Raw genomic sequence first — 16,711 nt, forward strand, 5'->3', positions numbered from 1 at the left:
AACCTTTGTTTAGTTTTAATGATGAGTTGTCACAGCTAGAGTAAACAGTTTATTATCTGGGGAATTAAGGGTTATTGGGTTGATGTTCTAGGAGATGACAAATAAGTTCATATCCTGATGTTTGAAGCATACAGAACAATTGAGATAACTACTGATGGAAGGTTACTCAAACCAAGCAGAAAAAGGTTTTATTTTTTTTAAAAAAACCATACATTACCTTACCTAAATAGGTACCCCAGATAATCATTACTCGTCTGTCAAAGTGCTTATTGCTACTGACATATGCAAAAGTGATATGTTTCCACTCCAATTACATTTTGAAGTACCTCTAAAATGGTCTTTGCCAAACACCCTCAAGGAGAACACAAAGATTCATTTTTAATGGGTGATATCCAATGGCACATGAGTAATTTCCTTCCCACTGCCACCTGCCTCCTCAAAATCTGCTCCAGAGAGTCCCCCAGTTCTTGGAAGCAGATTTGGTAGGCAGGTGGGGGGGCACTGCAGGGTGGAGGAGAGGAAGCAGAAGTCTGTTTCACTTGCAGACATGCACAATTGGATACCACTAAGGCTATTATTGTGTGTTGGAGGAATGCATGATTCTCACTGCAGCCCTGTGTGGAAGTAGGGACCTGGTTCTGACCATAGTTTGAAGGACTAGGAAGGTGCCCCAGGCTCACCACTCTTTCTCCCCCTTTTGCATGCTCATTCACTTTATTGCCAGTAGGAGGTTCTGTTGGAAGATGATGGCAATTGTTATTTAACTTTTTTTAAAAAAAAAATCAAAATAAAATCTAGAAAATATGCTTTTTGGAATTTTGCTCAAAATCAGAAACATACTTCACTCATATAGAAGAAGACTTGGAGTCATTTGCTAATCACAGACAAATGAAAACTTGCTTCATTTTTATTTTTTATACAGCCACAAGAGTGGCTGTATACTATAGCCAGCAGGGATTTTTCACATTCCGCAATGTTAAACTGAAAATACCCCCATGCCATTCTGATGCTTCCCATAAGCTCATTTCAAAACAAAACCTTACATAACTTATAGTTCTGAACTCAGAAACGCTTGCTTAACAACCCTGTCAATTTTCATGGCGATACACAAAACAGTCAGAGAGAATAGACAGTTCAAAGTGTAAAAAGAGAGAGAAAAACCTCAGAGCCCTTTTGGAATTTTTTCTCTGAGAGTTATAATCTGCTGAAATTCATTAAAAATCAGCCATGTTCACAGAGTACCTGTAATCCTAATACTGACGTTGCCCCATACTCTGACCTTCATCTGCTGCAGTTTAAAAGTTTAAAAAATGCCTGGCTGATTTTTAATTAATTTAATAAATTTTGGCTGGGACCCAATGATAGCGTGGAGCATGCTCAGTAAGAACCAACTGTAGAGTTCTAAAAGCCTCACAGCTGCTGGGCTTGGCTAATCAGGGGGCCACACCCACACCAGACTTTGATTTCATGTGAGACAGTCATGGCTTCCCTCAAAGAATCCTGGGAAGTGTAGTTTGTGAAGGGTGCTAAGAGACTCCTATTCCCCTGAGAGAATGGTTTAACAGTCAGCCACTCTGATTGAAGGTCTGTGAGGGGAACAGGGCGTCTCCTAGGAACTCTCAGCACCCTTCACTAACTACACTTCCCAGGATTCTTTGAGAGAAGCCATGACGGTCCAAAGTGAAATAAAGGCCTGGTGTGGATGTGGCCAGGGACAGCTTTGGTTTAAATTTGGGTGGGAGGCTACATGTGTCTGCTGTAGAATAAAAAGGTGGGGGAAAGCCTGAAAAAGAATGATTCCGTTTACAATGTTTTCCTTTTGGAAAGGAAAGGAGCTTCCCTTCTGCCCAGTGCCCACCCACCCAATCTCCTCCCCTCCCACTCCCTGCCCCTTCCCTGGGTCAGTGTTGGACTGCGACCTGGGAGACCAGGGTTTGAATCCCCACACAGCCATGAAGCTGACTGGGTGACCTTGGGCCAATGACTGCCTCTTAGCCTCAGAGGAAGACAATGGTGAAATCACCTCTGAATACCGTTTACCATGAAAACCCTATTCAAAGGGTCGCAATAGGTGGGGACTGACTTGAAGGCAGTCCATTTTCATTTTCAAACATGATTGCACAAAAATAAATCCCACTGAACTCAAAAAATATGCAAACGATCAAACCCACCTTCCCTTCTCCTTCCTCCTATCCCTTTCTCTTGCCCCTTCCATCCCCCTTCCTTTGCCCCTCACTCCCTGTCCCCTTCCAATCCCCTCTTTCTCCTTCCCCTTCCCCTTCCTCCTCCCCATGGTCAGTTTTACCTATCTTAAACATGACTGTACGGAAGTAAATACCATTGAACTCTTTAAGCATGCAAATGATCAAACCTGCCCTCCCCTCCACCTTCCTTTGCCCCCCTCCAATACGCTCCTTCCCCCTCCCCCTCCTCCTCCCCCATGGTCAGTGTTTCCTATCCTAACCAAGATTGCATAGGAGTAAATCCCATTGAAAATAAGCATGCAAATGATCAGACCTGCTTTTCCCCTCTCCTCTCCCTTCCTCCTCCTGTGCCCACTCAAGCCCTCCCTGCCTCCCCCCCGGTCAGTTTTACCTGTCCTAAGCATGATTGCACGGGAGTAAATCGCACTGAATTTAATAAACATGCAAATGATCAAATCTGTCCTTCTCCTCCCCTCCCCATCCTGCCTGCTCCCCTCTCAGTCCTCCCCTCTGCATTTCCTCCCCTCCCTCCTCCTCCTCCCCCCCTCCCCTCCCTCTGTGGTCAGTTTCACCTATCCTAAGCATGATTACAGGGGAGTAAATCCCATTGAACTCAATAAGCATGCAAATGATCCATCCATTCTCAGCAAACTTGGACAGGATCCATTTCTTACTTCCTGGATTAAAAAGCAGGGAAATTCACTAATAGGCAAAAAACCTTGCGGTTTAAGAATGTATCTATAGCCCACAGCTATTTCTATCAAACTTTAAAAAGCAGGGAAATTGGGCAGCTATAGTGAATGCACCAGGGGAGCAGGAGACCTGAACTCCTCTCTGAGATATTGTACTGCCCTACAAATTGGTCAAAATGCAAACACCATTTGGGTTGGTCTTTCACAGTCCAATCCACTTCCTGTGTAGCTTGGAAGAATTTGGTAAAATGTGCCTCTGAGCATATGGTGAGTGGTGGCAACACCTGTAATCAGCCCAAATAATAGAAAGAAGACATGTGCTGTGCTGATCTTGTTTTAGCAGGGAGGAAGCAACATTATTAAGACAGTTGACATAGTTCAGATGGTCACTTTGAATATGTCTGATTTCCTTTGCAATTTTAGTGACGTTTCCTATAGGAAATCATATTCTTTTATTTCTATTTCTGTGAATATGTGAAGTACAGCAACTCTTTGCAAAATTTATACTAAAAAAAACTCCAAACATAATTGTGGAATAATGGCACTGACTTCTGCAGAATAGTCTCCAGTGGACCTCAGGAGTGTCTCAATTTGCACAAGATAAAACAGTGGGAGGTGAAATATATTCTAGCAAAATGCTAGGTGTGCTCTATGTTTTTAATTGACTGTGCCCACCTTGCCTTAAATGAAGTGGTTTAAACATAGCAGGCTGAAAACATGCATCCTCTTTTTTCCAACAGCTAGAGTCATTGCTGAAGTAGCAACATACTGGAATCAGTCTGATTTTTCATCAAACTGCAGGTCCAAATTCCCCTGTTAATGCACGCAAAATAGAAATAGAGCATAGCCTCCAGTTTGAAACACAAAAGGCTCTCTTCACCATCATATGACACTGACCAATAAAAAGGCTTTGAAATTAATAAAAATAAATTTGACACAGATTTCTGGGATGAATAATGAGGGAAATAAAATTTTCTAGTGTAGATTCTCTGTAGAAACATTAATAACACAGGAAAGAAGCAAAGTAAGAAGAACACCAGCAAACATACAAAAATATAATTCTCTATCTTTGGAGATGGCAAGTGTTGCCACCACTCACCATATGCTCAGAGGCACATTTTACCAAATTCTTCCAAGCTACACAGGAAGTGGATTGGACTGTGAAAGACCAACCCAAATGGTGTTTGCATTTTGACCAATTTGTAGGGCAGTACAATATCTCAGAGAGGAGTTCAGGTCTCCTGCTCCCCTGGTGCATTCACTATAGCTGCCCAATTCCCCTGCTTTTTAAAGTTTGATAGAATAGCTGTGGGCTATAGGTATGTTCTTAAACCGCAAGGTATTTTGCCTATTAGTGAATTATACATTATGAGACATTTATTTATTTTTTATTTCTTGTTACACAAAGCTCCACATAGTCCTCAGGGCTGGTTGGCATTATGATGCTGTGTTTTGCTCTTAATATAAATCAGATTGTATGATTATTATAGATTGATTGAATTGTGGTATTTGAAAAAGTTGAAGCGAATGCTTATTTCAGTAATTCTTTCAGAGCATTTCTTTTCTCCTTTTGTATGTATTTAGAATCATAAGCCTGGAAGGAACTCAGAATTTATTATTAATGTGCATGGGTCTGTCAAAAAAACAAAACTTGTATTACAGAATATTTTGTCGGGGCTTAACTGTAATTTTCTTACTTTGTAGCCATTTCCATTAGTTTCTTCTTCCCGATGGCTGGTGAAACGAGGGGAATTGATAGCATATGTGGAAGACACTGGACTTTTCTCTAAAAGGACTTCTAAGCAGCAAATGTACTTCTTTCTTTTTAATGATGTTCTCATTATCACAAAAAAGAAAAGGTAAGAGCTGTACTGAATACATAAGTCTATTGCACTGGAGAGTTAAAACAGATAAATCGCTGTCTGCTCTCACTCTGGATATTGATTTAGGACAAATCTGGACTGGGCATTCAGGGGAAGAGAGGGTGGAGTGCCTGAAAGACACGGGCAGCTCATGCCGGTCCATTTACACATCATTTACAAAAAGGGAGAGAAGTGAGGCAATTTGTCCCATACCAAATTGTACTTTCTACTGCTTTTATCATCACAAAAGAAGAAATGAATGGTCTTGGAGCTCTTAGAGCCTCTCTTGTTTGAACATTTTACAGTTTATCGTAGAGAGTTGTTTTGTTTGTTCCATCTTTAATTATTTGCTCTATGTATGGCTGTTTCTTATTTTGATTGATAAATAAAATTAACTATTTAGATTACTTCCCTTTTCTACCCTAGCCCAAGGGTAAGTCCCCTGATTAAGTAAGTATTTAATTTTCTTCCCTGCAAAACAATTTCTTTCCTTTTCTTTGATGGGGTTACTGTTTCATGCTAGCAGTTTATATGGATACTGTTTTGTGCAAGATTGTTTGCATTTCTAATTAAAAGCTAAAGGTTGCACTTCTGCTGGCCGAAGCTGTTTTGTTAAAGCTCAGTGTGTTTTACAAGTTGAACGTAGGTCCAGACCCGGAACCTAGGTCCGGAGTGTGGTTATGGGGATTGTCATGATGGAACTCCTGAATGGCAAAATTTACCACTACACCACTGACAGCATGCCCCAGAGTCTTCAGGCTGTAGAATTTCTCAACTCTCTACCTGAGGATTCACTTTATTTTTAATTAGTCAAAAACTTAAATAGGTTTGGTTTGCAGCATTTCTAGAAAATCTATTCTACTATACCTCTGTATGAATACTGGAGTACCCTCCTGCTCTTTTTAAAAGTATTTTCTTAATCATACTGAGCATTTATCTGGACTTAGAGATGTAAGCTTCAACCAGTGATTAGGGTAAAAAATGAATCCAGCCATAGGTTGATAATACATGCCAGAATTGTCTGGTAGAAAAGACAACTTATAGCACTTGGTTAATATTGCATGCACATTTTAAAGAAGAAATCTGCAAGTGCTTTACATGACAGAGGTATCTATCATTAGAATTAGATGCAACTGTCATTGAGCAAGCAGGCTTAAAGGCATCTGAGCAATGAGACTTAATCAGGTCTAGTTCTAAAGAGCTATAAGAAGATAAAGCACAGCAAAGCTCTTGGCATTAGGCATACTCTGATGGTTCTGTACTCTTTTCTTTAGTGCTCTCCAAAGTGGGTATCATGATCTATTCCTGGGAGGGTTGTGCAATGAGGAGCTTTTTCTTGTTCATTTCCAGAGTTCTTTTCTTTCTTTCATCAGACCAGCAGTACATCACTACTATTGTGGGACCCTTTTAAGACACAGGTTTCATTCAAAATTAAATATAAACTATAAACCTGTTCACTGTCAACTGTTAATGTGATATTCTTGTGTTTTCTGTTGTAGATGGGAATAATAAGGGCTGTACAGGTGTAGTTAGTGCAGAAGAAGGCCTTGAGAAGTTGAGTGAATTCACTTGTGGGCCCCACTTCAAAATATTGAGAAGCACTGCTTTAATTGCTGTGATCATTGGTGTTTGGGGCATTTGTGTTACTGTGTCTTATTTTGGTTTTAAATTCAATTGGATATTTTATTTATATTTGAATTACCTAACCTGAGCCTTCAGGATGGTGTAGACTGCACATTCACAGTGAAATCCTATACATGTCTACTCTTTAGTCAGTCCCATTCAGTTGAACCTATTTCCAGACAAGTGAACATAGTACAATAAGGTCCCACTTTACGGCGCTTTGCTTTGCTAATGCGGCGGTCTCAGTCAGACGCAGTTAGACTAAAGCCCCACTCATACGGCGCTTGTTCCGCTTTTACGGAGGTTTTTGGGTGTCACGTGCCATTCTATTCAATGAGTTCTGCTTTTCAGCGGTTTTCGCTTTTCGGCGGGAGTCCAGAATGTAACCTGCCGTATGAGTGGGCCCTACTGTATTGTAACCTCAGATCATAAATTAATTATGTAATTTTGTCTGCATATTTAATATTATTCACTTCTCTTTTTAAAAAGTAATTGACAATCCTTAAAGTATACAATATGATTACATTCCATGGAATTCCATAATTCGGGATCTTAATTTTATCCAGTTTTCAGACTATAAATACATTATATATGATTCTGAGGGATCAGGATCTTTCATTTTTCTATCATTTTGGGATACATATAGGATATGAAATTCTTTGCATATGTTTTGTTTAGAAGTGGTTGATTAAGTCTGAATTAATTAAAGAGTTCTGATACCTGGAGAAAGCAAGACTCTGGGACTGCTTGGATGTTACTTCACCCCTTTCCCCAAATTCACTCCAGAGAGAGATTGGGAGCCAGCTCTTTTGCAACATTGAAGTGCTAAATGCATTTGTTTTTAAATATGAGATCTACCCTGACACTGGGCGACTTAAGCCCAATCTCCAAAGATCTCAGCTTCCATTGAGTCTTTCTCTGGACATGAATACTAGGATGAATGGGTAAGTATGGATCATCCAAACAAGAGATATGGGGTGGGGCTGTCCAGAACTGTTTGGGCAGAAATAATGTTGCCATTCTCTCTCACACTCAATCTCTCTCACTCTCACTGTCAAACTCTTTCTCACACACACTTTCTTTATTCCAGTATATTGACAAAATATTTTTATTGTTGTTGTTACATATACACCGCTAAGAATTTTTGTTAATATTAAGCAATTTATAAATGTTCTTAAATAATTAAAAAGAGAACCAGAAAACACGAGCAGCATCCTTAAAAGGATTCTAAAAACTTGAAATATAATGAAAGGGGGAGGGAACATAATTCTCTAGGGAAAGCCAGGTTCAGCAGAGAGCTTACTCCTATACAGATGTACCATCATCTTCCTAAGGGATACAGAAAGATAGCCAAAGGTTTTAATATATTTACTTTCCTCTTTTAACAAGCCTTTTACGTTGGGACCTATCCCAGTCTGCATCTGTGTTGGAATTGCTTGTTAATATGTTCTGAAACTTTCTTTTTTAAAATGTTTTTAATCTTAGAAGATGTTTTGATAGCTTTTTTAAAGTAATGGTTTGGAAGATGTTTTGTTTTAATGTGTTTTAAAGTTTGTTATGATGTTCTAACGTGTTTAGTGCTTTTGTTTGCTGCCCTGGGCTCCTGCTGGGAGGAAGGGTGGGATATAAATCTAATAAATAATAGTAATAATAACAACAGCAACAACAATAATAATAATTTCCTCTGACCTGCTCCACTATGCATTTTTCCTCCTTCTGTACTCAGTTATGTGCCATTCATTTTACAATTAAGTTGTTACAACAGTTTTTTTATAGTTATTTAGGCTACTCTGAATCCTCATTAACAGCAAGGCAGATACTTATCAAAGTGGTTCACACACATTTAAAAAGGGCCTTTTTTTTTTGGACTATCTGGTTATTAAATATTCTTACTTCATGACCTACAATCCTCTCAGGATATCACTAAAATTCTCTCTCTCTCTCTGTAATGGCTTCTCAGCTCCTGAGATAATACTGTCAGTGGAATGCAGCTGGACTTCTAAAATGTGAAGCCAGCCAAAGGTCAAGTAATACTTCGGAATGTTACCTGTCCACAGTTGCTAGCTAAAACTAAGGTTGTGCTACATTCACCAGGAAGAGATTTGAAATAATTTTAAGAAGCTAAAATGATGATATCATACTTTGGACACATAATGAGAAGACATGATTCAGTAGAAAAGACAATAATGCTGGGAAAAACAGAAGGGATTAGAAAAAGAGGAAGGCCAAACAAGAGATGGGTTGATTCCATAAAGAAAGCCACAGACTGAATTTACAAGATCTGAACAGGGTGGTTTATAACAGATGCTATTGGAGGCTGCTGATTCATAGGGTCACCATAAACCGTAATCAACTTGAAGGCACATAACAACAACAAAATTAAAGTGATGCTTGAAGTCTTCAACCAGTCTGCCCTGCCAAGCTTACAGAGCCATATTAAAAAGTATTTTTTTAAAAACAAGAAATCTGTAGCTAAAATGTGTTGCAGTTTATGTAGATCCTTGCATTTTAATGATGAAAATTTACCAACAATCAGAAAATAATAAATAAAAGGGAAAGGTATTTCCATGAGAAAAAAAACTGTTCTTGCATTCTTTATTTTATTTATTTATTTTATTTATTATACTTGTATACCGCCCCATAGCCGAAGCTCTCTGGGCGGTTTACAGTAACTAAAAACAAATACAATTTAAGATACATCTTTTAAAAAACAATTTAAAACACAATTTAAAAATTCAAAACAATATAAAACACATGCTAAAATGCCTGGGAGAAGAGGAAAGTCTTGACCTGGCACTGGAAAGATAACAGTGTTGGCGCCAGGCGCACCTCGTCAAGTAAATCATTCCATAATTTGGGGGCCACCACTGAGAAGGCCCTCTCCCTTGTTGCCATTCTCTGAGCTTCCTTCGGAGTAGGCACCCGGAGGAGGGCCTTTGATCTTGAACGTAGTGTATGGGTGGGTTCATATCGGGAGAGGCGTTCCATCAGGTATTGTGGTCCCAAGCCATGTAAGGCTTTATAGGTCAAAACCAGCACCTTGAATCGAGCTCGGAAACATACAGGGAGCCAGTGCAAGCGGGCCAGAATCGGTTTTATATGTTCGGACTGTCTGGTCCCTGTTACCAATCTGGCTGCTGCATTTTGCACAAGCTGCAGTTTCCGAACCGTCTTCAAGGGCAGCCCCACTTAGAGTGCATTGCAGTAATCTAATTTAGATTCTTTGGCATGTGTGCAAATAAAACCTGGAGTGTAAGGAGTCCATCAGAATGCAAATCTCTTGTTTCAATGAGGTGAAATATTTTTCTCCTCACTGAATTCAGTCTGATTGCATATCCTTTTTCATACAACATCTGCTAGTCATCTTCTCCAGAGGTACTCCCATAATAGTGGTTGAGACGGTAGGGAGTTGGCATTGATGATATAAACTTTGTATGCACTGTAAACACATATAACCCCCACCCTCTGAAAACTAGTCCCTCTCATTCCAAAGGAAAGTAATTTTCTCCAGGAAACTATTTAAGTAAAATTTTATCCGCATCATGTTTCTTGGAATGAATAATCAGCAACCCTTCGTAAGGAACAGATGAAGTTTGATTTATAATACAATCCATTACATATGGGGCGGAGAAGACCTTACAATAAAAGTTTGAAACTTATCATAGCTTTAAAATGTGGAGAAGATTGCAAATCTGGGGTGTGTGATGGGGAATCAAGAAGAATGAATTCTATTGAGGCTGTGATTTTGTGTTTTAGATTTTGTGTTTTAGATTTTGTGTTTGTGTTGTTGATCAGTTGACTGTAATTAACAATTGAATTGGGAAGAGTTGAACATACAGTTTTTTATATATATATTTGCTTTTTTGGGGACAAGAAATCTGACTTTTGTGATTTAATATGACACTTAATCAGTGCTGGGAGAGATGGCAAAGTTATGTATTCTGTCTCTTGAGACTGTAGTTCAGGCTTGTTCTCGTGTGTGTGTGTGTGTGTGTATTTGCCTTTTTTGAAGGGACCTGAAGACCAGGGACATACTGTTCATTAGCCTCAGTGGGATTGACTGCTTTGTCTGAAGTATTCGTATTGACATGTCTGCTTGCAGCATGGATGTATCTTTCCTGCAGAACTGGCATAATATCATTATCCATGACAGTGCCCTTGTGCATCAATCATAACTTCCTGCCTAAAAAACTTGCTTTATGTCTTAGAAACCTTTTGGATTGGAGTGTAAGGGTACATTTCACAGAGATTTGCAATGGTTTCCCAAATGCAATAGGCACATTTCAAAACCCTGAAATGTTGAGAGGTGGAGATTCCCTTTCTTTTCTGGCAGTCCTGAAAGTGGCCTTTATCGCCTCTTTCATCCATTTACCAGTTAAATGAAAATAAGTGATTTAGCAGCTCAACCCTGTGACCTCTGCTGCTGGCAAAGAAGCTTGTGAGGATGAGAAGAAAGCATAATTGTTGTTGTGCCTGCAAATGTCAAAACTGCTAGAACATGTGCTGGTCCCAGAACTTAGTATAATCTATCACCCTGACAATCTTCAGGGCATGCAGTTTCACCCAAAGGTGCTGTGTTTCTGGAAAATAGGTGAAGTGGGTGGGGCAGAATTGCAGGTGACTTCCCTAGGCACATACCTAATGCCATTTCAATACCTGAGAAGCTATCTGCACAGATCTGCAAAATTTGGTTGTGGACCTTTTATAAAAGCATTACAGTGGAAAGCTACCTGGCCAGACAGATATCTCCCTCCTTCCTCACACAGAAAGTACTGTATCTTATGTAGCACAAACTGCTTGGCATTTTATTCTATATCTTGAGTTTCAGATATGAAAATAGTCAGCAATGCATGTAGGGTCAGAATTTTAGTCTTTAGCTAAGGCAAATGAATTCAGAAAGTATATGTAAATATTTTGATTACAAAGGAAGTGCTATACAGCCAAGCTTCTAGATAAAGCAGGGTTTGGGAACCTGTGACCCTCCAGAAGTTGCTGAACTACAACTCCCATGATCCCTGTCTGTTGTCCTTGCTGGCTGGGGCTGATAGGAGTCCAACAACATCTGGAAGGCCACATCTCAAATAGTCTCGACTCCCTCATTCTTGTCAATGCACAGGAACGAAGGTTCACAGAAATTCCCTTTTAATGTTGTGGCCCTGCAGAGCTCCACTTGCTAAATGCTGTGCTAACCTAAGCACGCACTGTCTCTGAACATTGGAGATATCCACAAGGGCCAATCAAAAGAGGAAAAATCCCACCAAAGATTCCCGTAAGACTAGGAATATATCAGCAAAATAATGGGATCATCATGGAATAACTAATAACATTTATTTCATACACACTTAATACCTAGGTAGCATACATTCCTGGCTCTAGCTAGTAAACAGAATTAAATTTTCAAGTTAAAGCACTATAAAACAATATGTCAGGCTGTTGCATGAAGCCTGTTCAGTTAAACACAAGTTAGCATTATTCAGGCTTTAAAGCATACTGTTAAATAATGATATTTAGTCATATACGTCTAGACATCCTGTAAAATCTAAGTATCCAAAACTGGAAAAGAATGACTAAACCTTACCAACTAAGTCCCAGGGCAAAGAAAGCCTTGAACTCTCCTTATGCAGTAATTGGAAAGTGAGTGACCATGTCAAGAGACTGGTCCCTTGGGGGCTTAACACACTCCTTTTATAAGAATAAATTGAGAACAAATGTGGGGTACATAACATGTTACCCTGGGAATTTCACATGCTTATCAGTCTGGCCATCTCTAAATTCTCACTCCGATACCTCAGGCAGCAGTCGGAAGTAAAAATGCCATAAAAAGAGTGGCCATAAAAGGACTGGCAGCCTGTTATCTTATTGATGTTACATTCTTGGCCACTTTCCCAGAATTGAATGAGAAAACTCTACAGTCAAACTGGAGAAAAAAAGTGTACAAAGGGCCTCTTTAAACCTGAAGCTTCTTCTTAAAATCTATGGGGAACTCTGATGGGAAAATCTGTCCCTAATCAATATTCTGTATGGGTAGCTGGCTCACAACACATCCCTGAGGTAAAGGGTATGTATCATAGGACTGAACGTGGATGTGTAAGTGTGGTTTATGTTAACTTCCTATGGCTTAAGTCACATAAAAGACCATGTGCATGGCTGAGATAATTTCCATATGGGAACTATCATTGCAATGTCTGTGACTGGACCAATGCAATTGCCAACCTGTACATAAACTTGGCAAGGCTGTGCAATCTTTAATCCAATGAAAAGTTTGTTCTTTAGTTGTCTTCTTACATTTTACTGCCCATTTTGAAGTTGCTTCATCTTTTTTCATCCATAAATTCCTGTAAGCGATAAATAAAGATGCTACTGTCGAACATCTCCAAGTAGCAAGCTCTGCATCGCTGTAAAAATAGGCTATTATAGTTCAGCTCTTGTCTATGCTGGTTAACAAGAAGTGTTAACATAAGAATTTCTTAATATTTTTCAATCCAACTACATAACATTACGTAATCTCTTGTAACTGTGCATTCATGGTTTTGGAAACCATGTCTGTTCTCCATTGTCGTCTTGACGACCTTTTCTAGAGACCTTCAGTCTCCTTCAAATTAAGAAAACAAAAACAAAATTCTTCAACATGGAATGCTAAATTTGTCTGCCTTTTGTAGACCCCAAGTTAAACACAACCACCAATCTCATATGGGGGCCACCCTGGAGCTTGAAAAACCACCTCTTTTTGTTGCTTGTCTAGGTCTAGAGCAACATATATGTTTTCATGCACAGACTAGGTGGATTGTGTTGGGTTTGATGTAGACTTGTCGTAGAAGATCATTGCAAGCAGGATAAATTTTATATAGTATTTCATAAAGACCTAAGTCTTCATCCCCAACCAAAAAAAATGTCTAAGGCTGCAGTCCTACTTACTAGGGAGTATGCTCCATGAGACATACTTGGGCATACTTCTGAGTAAGCTTGTGAAAGATGCTGCATATAAGTGTAACTGTATTTGCTCAGGTTCATCCTTGGTTACCTTTGCCTGTCCGTTCCCTCTCGTTTTCCATCTCTGCCCCATTCTGTAACCTCTTCCTGTGATCTAGTTTTAGCTTATAAACTCCTTGGAGCAGGGACCTGAATATTTTGCTTAAACTGCACAGCAGAAATAATATACAATTCCATGTATATTAGTAATTCTGTGGATGATGTCCGATATTAATCAGAATCGGCCCATTCAAATTGTGGGCAACTCCATTTATTTCAGTGAGTTTACTCTAAGTATGACTAACTTTGGATGTCACCCAACATGATAGGTGTTCTTTTTCTTTCTTTTGAGAAACCATGTTTGTAATTGTTAAAATGTTAAACATTATTCTACATAAACAAAACAATAGTAGCTTATTCAAGATAGTCCAGTGAAATTGAAGCACCAGGTCCCAACTGCAAAACACTGTAGTGACAGAAGGAAATGAGGCATTTTCCTCTCATAGTGTACCGTTTGGGCAGGCAAATGATGTCCTTAAAGAGCAGCTAGGCACATTGGCTGTCTGAACTGCGACAGGTGGCAGCCAGATAAAGCCTGTTCCATGGTGGCATTGTACCTGTGGAATACCCTCCCCAAGGAGGCCACCTGGAGACGTCGTTGCTATCATTTTGGTGACAGGCAAAAACATTTCTGTTTTCCCAGGCTTTTAAGAACTGCTAATGTAAGCATTTTTAATTTGAGAATATAGAAACTGCCTTTCTTCCAAGCCACACCACTGGCCCATCTAGCTCTACACACTGACTGGCAGTTGCTCTCCAGGGTTTCAGACAGGCGTCACTCCCAACCCTACTTGGCAATGTCTGGGATTGAATCTGGGCTGTTCGACATGAAAAGCAGATGCTTTACTACTGAGCTGTGGTCCTTCCTCCAAACATAGAGTACAGCAGCTTGATTGTGCTGAGTATTTGAATAAGTTGCTGCTGCTTTAGTTTGTTATTTTAATTTGCATGCTTTAAATTATTAAATATGTTATTATTAAATTGTATGTTTCTGTTTCATTCTACTTGATTAGCCACTCTGAGAACATAAATTTATGTTGAAGATCCAGAATATAAAATATCTAAATGAATAGGGTAATATCTAATGTTAGTCATATTCAGAGTAGACCCAGTGGAATCAATGGACTTAAGCGGGTCCACTCTGACTAACTTTGGATTTATCCTATATACCTTTACTCAGAAATAAGCCCCGGTGAATATGATGGGACTTTGTGTAGACATGCTCAGTAATGGTCATTGTATTTTAATTTTCACACTCCAGCAATGAGGACTACTAAATCTCCCCTTTTCCAAGTAAAAGCTAGGATTCAATAAATATCTCTCTCTCTCTCTCTCTCTCTCTCTCTCTCTCCCTCTCTCTCTCTCTCTCCCTCTCTCTCTCCCTCTCTCTCTCCCTCTCCCTCTCCCTCTCCCTCTCCCTCTCACACACACACACACACACACACACACACACACACACACACACACACGTATAGAAGCTGTAGATAAAGCCTCAAGACAAACCACTCCTTATCCGATTAAAATCGGTTAAAATGCCTGTGTAAATAAAAATCATTTTGGCTGGCATTTAAATCTTCTCGGAGAGGGCATTATATAATCCCCCACCCCCAAAAAAAATCCCTCTCTTGCATCATCATCTTACCTTGGATGGAAGAGGTACCTGGAGAAGAGAATAAAGCAATAACTTAGGAAAACCTATTGTCCTTTTTTATTGTTGACATTAGCATAGTCTCATCCTTTCCTATAACTGGAACAAAGTTAGGAACGCTTTCATTACCAAAAGAACATCAAATGTGTGTAAGCTTCATCACTGAATGTAATTCTTTGGGGCTCAAATATTAACTTCATTTGTCGTCTTGACAAGCAGATGCTTTGTAAACATTCTAATTTTTTTTCTTCTGTTGCTGAAAGGCTGAAAACTTCTGACTAATTATGTACAATGGACTGTTCTCAGAAATTGGCTTTACTGCAGAACATGACTCGTGATGCATTTAGTAGTGTTTTGACTCTAAGCAATTGCCTGTCTCTTCTCTTCCCTGCTTTTTGTATTTGCAGTGAAGAGAGCTACAATGTCACAGACTATTCCTTAAGGGATCAACTGTTAGTTGAACAGTGTGACAGTGAAGAGCTGAATTCCTCTCCTATAAAAAACAGCACACCTATTCTTTATTCTCGGCAGAGTTCTGCAAATCACCTCTTCAGATTAACTGTCCTAAGTAACCATGCAGGAGAGAAGATTGAACTCCTGCTGGGAACTGAAACTCAGTAAGTAAATAACACATTTTTCTCAATCTGTCTTTTATATCTGAGCTGCTAAAGCAGTGTTCATGTAGATTTTTGACTGGAATATATAGTTATTCTATTAGTCTCTGTCAAGATTCTGTTGACCTTTGATTCTGTTGAACTCAGATTCTATTGGCCTCTGTCCAGAAAATGTAAAACAGTAAAATATGTGCAAATATTCAGTAGCATGAAAAACAAATTTCATAGGCTAGTAACAAACTCTTTTTTCCTTCATAGGACTGCCAAATGTGAGACAGTTTGTACATTACATTAAACCATAGTTTAAAATGAGCTATGATTTTATAGCTGAGCAGCTGGTAATAAAAATGGAAATGGACTGCCTTCAAGTCGATCCTGACTTATGGCTACTCTATGAATAGGGTTTTCATGGTAAGCGGTATCCAGAGGGGGTCTACCATTACCTCTCTCTGAGGCTAGCCCTCCCCAGCTGGCTAGGGCCTGCTCAGCTTGCCACAGCTGCACAAAGCCAGCTCCTTCATTGTCCGGAACTGCCAGCTGGGGGGCAACTGGGCTGCTTGGGACTATGCAGCTTGCCCACAGTGGCACAGGTGGCAGAAGTTCCCATGGTGCTTCTCCCCCCCCCACACACACACACCCTCTTACCTCCTGGTTCATGCTGCTCAGAAGATCCTAGAATACTCTTCCCCCTGCTGCTGTGCTCCAGGTGAAAGAAGCCACGGTCTGGCTTGTCATGTCATCCGAACCTGGTCCTGTAGTTTGTTTCCTCCAAACAAACCATGAGTGGTAAGTCAAGGACAACACTTAGTTACTGCTTTTGGCTTGTTTGGTGGAAACAAACCAAGGGCCCTAGTTTGGACAACATGACAACCCAGACTGTGGCTTGTTTTTTCTTCAGCAGGGGAGGAGCACTGCAGGAGCACTTGGGTAGCGTGTACCAGCATGCTGCTTGTTCACATTAAGCAATAGTTTGTTTTTAACTCTTGTTTAATGTAGTGTGCAAACTAGGCTACTGTTAATAACCAACCAGTAATAATTA

General features: G+C 39.7%; 1 protein-coding gene and 1 long non-coding RNA gene across 5 annotated transcripts in view; one reads left to right on the forward strand and one right to left on the reverse strand.

The window, feature by feature from the left end:
- ARHGEF26 (Rho guanine nucleotide exchange factor 26) overlaps positions 1 to 16,711 on the forward strand; it is a 105,870-nt gene that overhangs the window by 71,707 nt on the left and 17,452 nt on the right. For all 4 annotated transcript variants that reach the window (XM_061637093.1, XM_061637096.1, XM_061637095.1 and 1 more), the window contains exons 11-12: positions 4,601 to 4,755; positions 15,466 to 15,675. In XM_061637093.1, coding sequence (XP_061493077.1) covers positions 4,601 to 4,755; positions 15,466 to 15,675 — 365 coding nt within the window. The remainder of the gene's footprint in view (positions 1 to 4,600; positions 4,756 to 15,465; positions 15,676 to 16,711) is intronic.
- On the reverse strand, positions 11,964 to 16,481 carry LOC133389443 (uncharacterized). The gene is made up of 3 exons (XR_009764110.1): positions 16,318 to 16,481; positions 15,053 to 15,070; positions 11,964 to 12,716 (listed from the first exon to the last, which is right to left on the reverse strand). It is a non-coding gene; the product is annotated as an uncharacterized LOC133389443 (long non-coding RNA).

The sequence above is a fragment of the Rhineura floridana genome, chromosome 7, assembly GCF_030035675.1.
Source record: "Rhineura floridana isolate rRhiFlo1 chromosome 7, rRhiFlo1.hap2, whole genome shotgun sequence".
Lineage (NCBI taxonomy): Eukaryota > Metazoa > Chordata > Lepidosauria > Squamata > Rhineuridae > Rhineura > Rhineura floridana.